Consider the following 7841-nt stretch of genomic DNA (forward strand, 5'->3'; position numbering starts at 1 on the left):
CTAATGTCCATTGCTCGTGTTTCTTCGCCCAAGCAAGTCTCTTCTTCTTATTGGTGTCCTTTAGTAGTGGTTTCTTTGCAGCAATTCGACCACGAAGGCCTGATTCAGACAGTCTCCTCTGAACAGTTGATGTTGAGATGTGTCTGTTACTTGAACTCTGTGAAGCATTTATTTGGCCAGCAATTTCTGAGGCTGGTAACTCTAATGAACTTATCCTCTGCAGCAGAGGTAACTCTGGGTCTTCCTTTCCTGTGGCGGTCTCTAGTCCGGTGAGACCTATTCCGGCTCCACGTACGAAGCCTCCAGTGATGATCCCATGGCCCGGAGCCTGTAGAGATGATCCATGGCACGAAGCCTCCAGTGATAATCCATGGCATGGAGCCTGTAGCGACGGTCCCCAGGTCGGAACCTCCTGAGACGGCCTGCAGCCCGGAACCTCCTGAGACGGCCTGCATCCCAGAGTCTCCAGCGGCGGTCGGCAGTCCAGAACCTCCAGCGGGGGTTTCCAGTTCTGAGCCTCCGGCGATGATCCACGGTCTGGTTCCTCCGGAGACACAAAAGCGGAGGGATCAGCGGGCGGAGTGGGGGCTACGCCCCGAACCAGAGCCGCCACCAAGAGTAGATGCCCACCCGGACCCTCCCCTATAGGTTTGCGGCCGGGAGTCCGCACCTTTGGGGGGGGTACTGTCACGCCCTGACCTTAGATTGCAGTTTATTTTCTCTACTTTCGTTAGGTCAGGGTGTGATTTGGGTGGGCATTCTAGATTTTGTATTTCTATGTTTATTCTATGTTTTCTATGTTGTTAGAAATACAAAAACTAGAACCTAACATAGAAATAGAAAACATAGAATAAACATAGAAATACAAAAACTAGAACCTATGTTGGTGTTTGGCATGATCTCCAATTAGAGGCAGCTGGTCCTTGTCTCTAACTGGAGATCATACTTAAGTAGGGGTTTTTTCCACCTGGGTTTGTGGGATCTTGTTTTTGCACAGCTCTGTAAAGCCTGCAGAACGTGACGTTCGTTTTCCGTTTGTTTGTTATTTTGCTTTTGTGTTCGGAGTTAAAAATAAATATTTATCATGAGCACTCAACACGCTGCACCTTGGTCTACTCCTTTTGACGACCGTCACAGCCCTCCAAGACCAGAGTGCTTAAAATGACTCGCTAACAAAATTTACATTAGACCTGGGGCCCTGACATTGAATCTCAGTAAGACAAATATAATGGTGTTCCAAAATAGGTCCAGTTGCCAGGACCACAAACACAAACTCCATCTAGACACCGTTGCCCTAGAGTACACAAAAAACGATACCTAACTCGGCCTGAACATCAGCACCACAGGTAATTTCCACAAAGCTATGAACGATCTGAGAGACAAAGCAAGAAGGACCTCCTAATCTACGCCATCAAAAGGAACATAGAATTCCAATTAGGATCTGGCAAAAAAATACTTGAATCAATTATAGAGCCCATTGTGCTCACTAACCAATAATTCACAAAATGTGACAAACACCAAATTAAGACCACAGAATTTAAACAAAAACGTCCTCTGTGTACAATGTAAAACACCAAATAATGCATGCAGAACAGAATTAAGACTAGGGCTGACCCCATTTAGTGGTCGATAGGCTGTTGGTCGCGCCTGTCTGAGTGGACTGATCCACTGTGGAGGCCGTGGGGATGGCACAGTCCATCAGTCTAAGACGTGCTACTGGAATTGTATATGGTTATACTATGTAAGAACAATGATGCAACACAAATAAAAATTATATTATTTTATAACAAATGCAATTTCTCCTGTGTTGGATAGTGATCGCTGTTTACAGTTCTGAAACGCATCAGTGCGCTGTTAAATTGGCGCCTTTTCTTAGACCATGTTGCTATGTGCATAATAGTAAAGTTAACCAGCATATTGGGTGTTGAGAACAATGCGGCGGAGGCAGCAGAAGAGTTAGGAGACGAGAAAACAGCACTTGCCTTAATTGTCTAAGAAAAGTGAGGAGAGAAGCAAAGCCCAACTTAATTAGGTCTATAATCAATAGCCTACTGTTAAATGTGCCTGGCTTTATAAATCCTCCATATACATCTACAGAAATAAGACAGATCCTGTTTCTGTTGCCTGTTTGAGTGTTTCTTTAATAGCCTACTGATTCCGTGAGCACCAAGCCTCACGCAACAATTTCACAAATGTGTCTATTTTTAATCTTTTCCATACTGTAATCAAGGCTGTACACTCCTCAATTAGATCAGCCTCTCTGGTATTCTTTATCATTTATTTAGTGTTGTTTACACTGTCCAAATTGTCAGAAAAATCATATTTATAATAATAATAATAACCCTTGATTTTCCTTGATCTCCTTCTTATTGTTATTATTATGATCATCATTATTATAATAAGTAATATCATTAGTAGACCTTAGTATAGCAGCCTTGTATAACCACCATCAAGCTGTAGGCCTTAGTATAGCAGCCTTGGATAACCACCATCGAGCTGTAGACCTTAGTATAGCAGCCTTGTATAACCACCATCGAGCTGTAGGCCTTAGTATAGCAGCCTTGTATAACCACCATCGAGCTGTAGACCTTAGTATAGCAGCCTTGTATAACCACCATCGAGCTGTAAGCCTTAGTATAGCAGCCTTGTATAACCACCATCGAGCTGTAGGCCTTAGTATAGCAGCCTTGTATAACCACCATCAAGCTGTAGGCCTTAGTATAGCAGCCTTGTATAACCACCATCGAGCTGTAGACCTTAGTATAGCAGCCTTGTATAACCACCATCGAGCTGTAGGCCTTAGTATAGCAGCCTTGGATAACCACCATCGAGCTGTAGACCTTAGTATAGCAGCCTTGTATCACCACCATCGAGCTGTAGGCCTTAGTATAGCAGCCTTGGATCACCACCATCGAGCTGTAGGCCTTAGTATAGCAGCCTTGTATAACCACCATCGAGCTGTAGACCTTAGTATAGCAGCCTTGTATAACCACCATCGTTTTTCCTAAACAAATGAGAGATTTTGGTAACATAACTTTTTAATCAGAAATGGCTGTAATTATGTTGCAGCTTCAGCAACACGGACAGCGCGATACACACTGTTAATGTTCTGTGGTGGTCGATGCAGCAGGGAGGAGAGAGAGACAGCGGGTGCTAATCACAAAGTCACTCGCTGTCTTTTTTTTTTTAAACACAGCACAGCAACTCAGAGCCAGGTCCGGCACAATCAAATCAATTACATGACACATGTATGCATTGAGTCATTTGTGTATCTTAATTATTTCATCAAACAGTTCGCTTAAAAAAGAAAAAAATCAGACAAGCTCAGTGCATATAGTTGATTTGATTAAAACACATATGATGTGTCTATATATGGAAAAATACACTTTTAGCCTTGCTATTGAGAGAGGCCGCCATAAGCAGACCTGGCTCTCAAGAGAAGACAGGCTATGTGAACACTGCCCACAAAATGAGGTGGAAACAGCTGCACTTCCTAACCTCCTGCCAAATGTATGACCATATTGTAGACACATACCTCTCTGATTACACAAATCCACAAAGAATTTGAAAACAAACCCAATTTTGATAAAATCACATATCTATTGGGTCAAATGCCACACTGTGCCATCACAGCAGCAAGATGTGTGACCTTTTGCCACAAGAAAAGGGCAACCAGTGAAGCACAAACACCATTGTAAATACAACCCATATTTATCTGTCTATTTATTTTCCCTTTTGTACTTCAACAATTTGCACATTGTTATAACAATGTACATAGCCATAATATAACATTTGAAATGTATATTCTTTTGAAACGTCTGTGAGTGTAATGTTTACTGTTCATTTCTGATTGTTTATTTAACTTTTGTTTATTATCTATTTCACTTGCTTTGGTAATGTAAACATGTTTCCCATGCCAATAAAGCCCTTTGAATTGATTTGAATTGAGATAGAGAGAGACAGCGAGAGAGAGAGATGACAAAATTCAGAATAGGGAGGGGGGCACTAACAACAAGTTCACAGCTACTATGTGTAAAATGTCACGTCTCACACTGATTACAACCTGGTAACAATCTCTTTCCAGCAGCTTTCAACTTGCTGATGCCCTTTTGCATTGTGGATCACAGGTTCTCATGGTGATTCTGGGACAGATGGAAGCTGGCCCTCAAAACTTCCATGTTGATTTATTTTCACTGAGATGGGATCACACACACCAACTCACTGTGTGAAAGTGGTTTGAGGGATGTACTCTGATGTGCCACACATTAATGACTTTAGCCGAGAAGACACAATGGTGCTAGTGTTGCACAAAACACCAACAGGCCACTGTGTCAATGGTCACAAACATTGGATCGCAGTACACACTTGTAGGCTACAGTAAAAATAAGCAGAAGTGTGAGAACACGTCTTTGAAAAAGTGTCATGTAATTTAACCTGGCGGCTGCCCACTGGGCGCAGATTTAAACTCAACGTCTTTTCCACGTTGGTTCAACTTAATTTCATTGAAATGACGTGGAAACAACGTTGATTCAACCAGTGTGTGGCCAGAGGGATAATGCATTTGTGATGAGTTGATCTGGCCATAGTGGTGCCAGATATATATACATTTTGTATCAACATGATCTGGCATTAGGACTAGCAGGACCACACCGTAGCTTGTGGTTGAGGGCGTGCAGTGCAGAATGCTCACACCACTCTTGAGTCTTGCCATATGTCCCACATAAATCGCAGAGTAGCCTATCCTCGTGTAACCGACAGGGTGAACCAACAAAACAGTGTGCTACAGGTGTAGGTTAGTTTGGGCACATAATACTTGACGCCAAATAGTTATGCGTATCCTCCATAAGTTAGCACTATAACTAGACTAATAAATCCACACACGAAAGCACCGGTGGTAAAATTGGCCAATGTTCGAAGTAAAATGACAAAAAAATGATTTAAAAGAAATGTGTGTTTCACCCAAAACCGATTTCCAATGTCTAAACAAACATAAGAAACAGGGCAAATTCCACTTGTAGTGTTAGGCTACAGAAGTAACGGGCCACCACTCACCAGCTGAATCGAGCAGAGAAAGATGAGCGTGCATCGGCCGCTGCAGCACCCCATTGTGTCAAAAACAAAATAGCACTCGAGAAACGGCAAGAAAATGTCCTTAGAACGGTCTACACTGGGTCACCGGATATCACGGATACCTTTAAATACAAGGAATGGCTTCAAGCTCGGTCCACTTTGAAAACTGCGTAGGTAAGCTGCGGGCTCCGGCATCCCATGGTTTTTCTGTCCCCCAATGATTGCTTTGTGTATGAAAGGGGTGGTTTGGGTTTATTCTACCGCTAGCTTTCGAGTTGAGTAGTTGGATTTCACGCTGGTGCGTGTGCATGTGTGTGTGTGTGGAGAGAGTATAAAAAGGGGGAGGTGGAAGGGGCTAGTCGAGGGCGTCAACAAACTAACGGTGCCCTGTGGCACTAATCTGTGTTCTCACCTGGTCCCTTTAGTGCTTTTTCCAGAGTTTAAAACCCAATTTTCAATCATTGTAACTGTTTTCAGAACCTGTTGAATTGAGTACACAAGTATGGCAAATATGTTGGATATTTTTTCATATAACCTACTACTTAACATTTGAAGAGCGGGATATTTTGCTTAAATCTTTCAACGATTTGTTTACAAAAATCATTATAAATTCTGGTATGGGTCAAACCTAAAAGTAAAGTATTAGCCGTGTCAGCTACTGAATTGCACCTCTCTCATGAGAGCAACTGAGAGACGAGACCAAAACCTTGATGACGGAACTTAGGCGCCACACTCTGGTCATTTGACGCAATTACACACTCACCAACAGCGCTATGAACGCCTTCCATCCTCTTCCTGTATTTCTTCTGATGACCTCTAATAAAATACTAGCCTATTGTGCCTTGTCTTATTCATTTTATTCTGTATTTTAAAGAAACTGCTGACTATTTACCAAACGTGTATAGGGTTAAACTCATGTGGGTTGATAAACAACTGACAAGTTACCCCACTCGAAAGGTACATGCAATCAAATGCATCATAAAATATTCAGTGATGAATGAAGCTATATACATCCACTGGTAGAAGACTAAGTGGTAATAGACTATATGACAATAGGCTCCATAGATTGTAGGACTCCGTCAGTGGTGTAAAGTACTTAAGTAAAAATACTTTAAAGTACAACTTAAGTAGTTTTGGGGGGTATCTATACTTTACTATTTATATTTTTGACAACTTTTACTTTTACTTCATTACATTCCTAAAGAAAATCATTTACTTTTTACTCCATACATTTTCCCTGACACCCAAAAGTACTCGTTACATTTATAATGCTTAGCAGGACAGGAAAAGGGTCCAATACACACACTTATCAAGACAACATCCCTGGTCATCCCAACTGTCTCTGATCTGGAGGACTCATTAAACAGAGAACATCCCTGGTCATCCCAACTGTTGCCTCTGATCTGGAGGACTCACCAAACACACATGCATTATTTGTAAATTATGAGTTTTGGAGTGTGCCCCAAAGCTTTCCGTTATTTAAAAAATATATATATGTCCCCATCTAGTTTGATTAATATAAGGAACTTGAAAGTATTTGTACTTTTACTTTTGATACTTAAGTATATTTAAAACCAAATACTTTTAGACTTTTACTCAAGTAGTATTTTACTGGGTGACTTGCACTTTTACTTGAGTCGTTTTCTATTAAGGTATCTTTACTTTTACTCAAATATGACTACTGGGTACTTTTTCCACCCCTGGGCTCTTTATAGACTGTATAGAGAAGAGAGTGAGAAGAGACGTGATAGAAAGCAACGTCTCCGTAGATTTCAATTTGGGTATATAAGTGAAATATTTTCACGTACAGTACATTCGGAAAGAATACAGACCCCTTGACTTTTTCCACATTTTGTTATGTTACAGCCTTATTCTAAAATTGATTAAATTGTTGTTTTTCCTCATCAATCTACACACAATACCCCATAATTACAAAGCTAAAACCGTTTTTAGGATTTTTGCTAATATATATAAAAACATAAATATCAGATTTACATAAGTATTCAGACCCTTTACTCAGTACTTTTATGCAGCACCTTTGGCAGCGATTACAGCCTCGAGTCTTCTCGGGTATGAAGCTACAACTTGGTCATCAAGGCAAATGTTAGCTACTAAGAAGAATCTCAAATATAAAATATACACTGCTCAAAAAAATAAAGGGAACACTTAAACAACACAATGTAACTCCAAGTCAATCACACTTCTGTGAAATCAAACTGTCCACTTAGGAAGCAACACTGATTGATAATAAATTTCACATGCTGTTGTGCAAATGGAATAGACAACAGGTGGAAATTATAGGCAATTAGCAAGACACCCCCAATAAAGGAGTGGTTCGGCAGGTGGTGACCACAGACCACTTCTCAGTTCCTATGCTTCCTGGCTGATGTTTTGGTCACTTTTGAATGCTGGCGGTGCTTTCACTCTAGTGGTAGCATGAGACGGAGTCTACAACCCACACAAGTGGCTCAGGTAGTGCAGCTCATCCAGGATGGCACATCAATGCGAGCTGTGGCAAGAAGGTTTGCTGTGTCTGTCAGCGTAGTGTCCAGAGCATGGAGGCGCTACCAGGAGACAGGCCAGTACATCAGGAGACGTGGAGGAGGCCGTAGGAGGGCAACAACCCAGCAGCAGGACCGCTACCTCCGCCTTTGTGCAAGGAGGAGCAGGAGGAGCACTGCCAAAGCCCTGCAAAATGACCTCCAGCAGGCCACAAATGTGCATGTGTCTGCTCAAACGGGCAGAAACAGACTCCATGAGGGTGGTATGAG

General features: G+C 41.8%; 1 protein-coding gene across 2 annotated transcripts in view; it reads right to left on the reverse strand.

Annotated features, from left to right (window-relative positions):
* LOC115169381 (sodium/potassium-transporting ATPase subunit beta-1-interacting protein 4) overlaps positions 1-5402 on the reverse strand; it is a 101476-nt gene extending 96074 nt beyond the window's left edge. For both annotated transcript variants that reach the window (XM_029724947.1, XM_029724948.1), the window contains exon 1: positions 5053-5402. In XM_029724947.1, coding sequence (XP_029580807.1) covers positions 5053-5106 — 54 coding nt within the window. In that variant the 5' untranslated portion in view covers positions 5107-5402. The remainder of the gene's footprint in view (positions 1-5052) is intronic.
* Between the last annotated feature and the right edge of the window lie 2439 nt (positions 5403-7841).

This window comes from Salmo trutta, chromosome 31 (genome assembly GCF_901001165.1).
Source record: "Salmo trutta chromosome 31, fSalTru1.1, whole genome shotgun sequence".
Lineage (NCBI taxonomy): Eukaryota > Metazoa > Chordata > Actinopteri > Salmoniformes > Salmonidae > Salmo > Salmo trutta.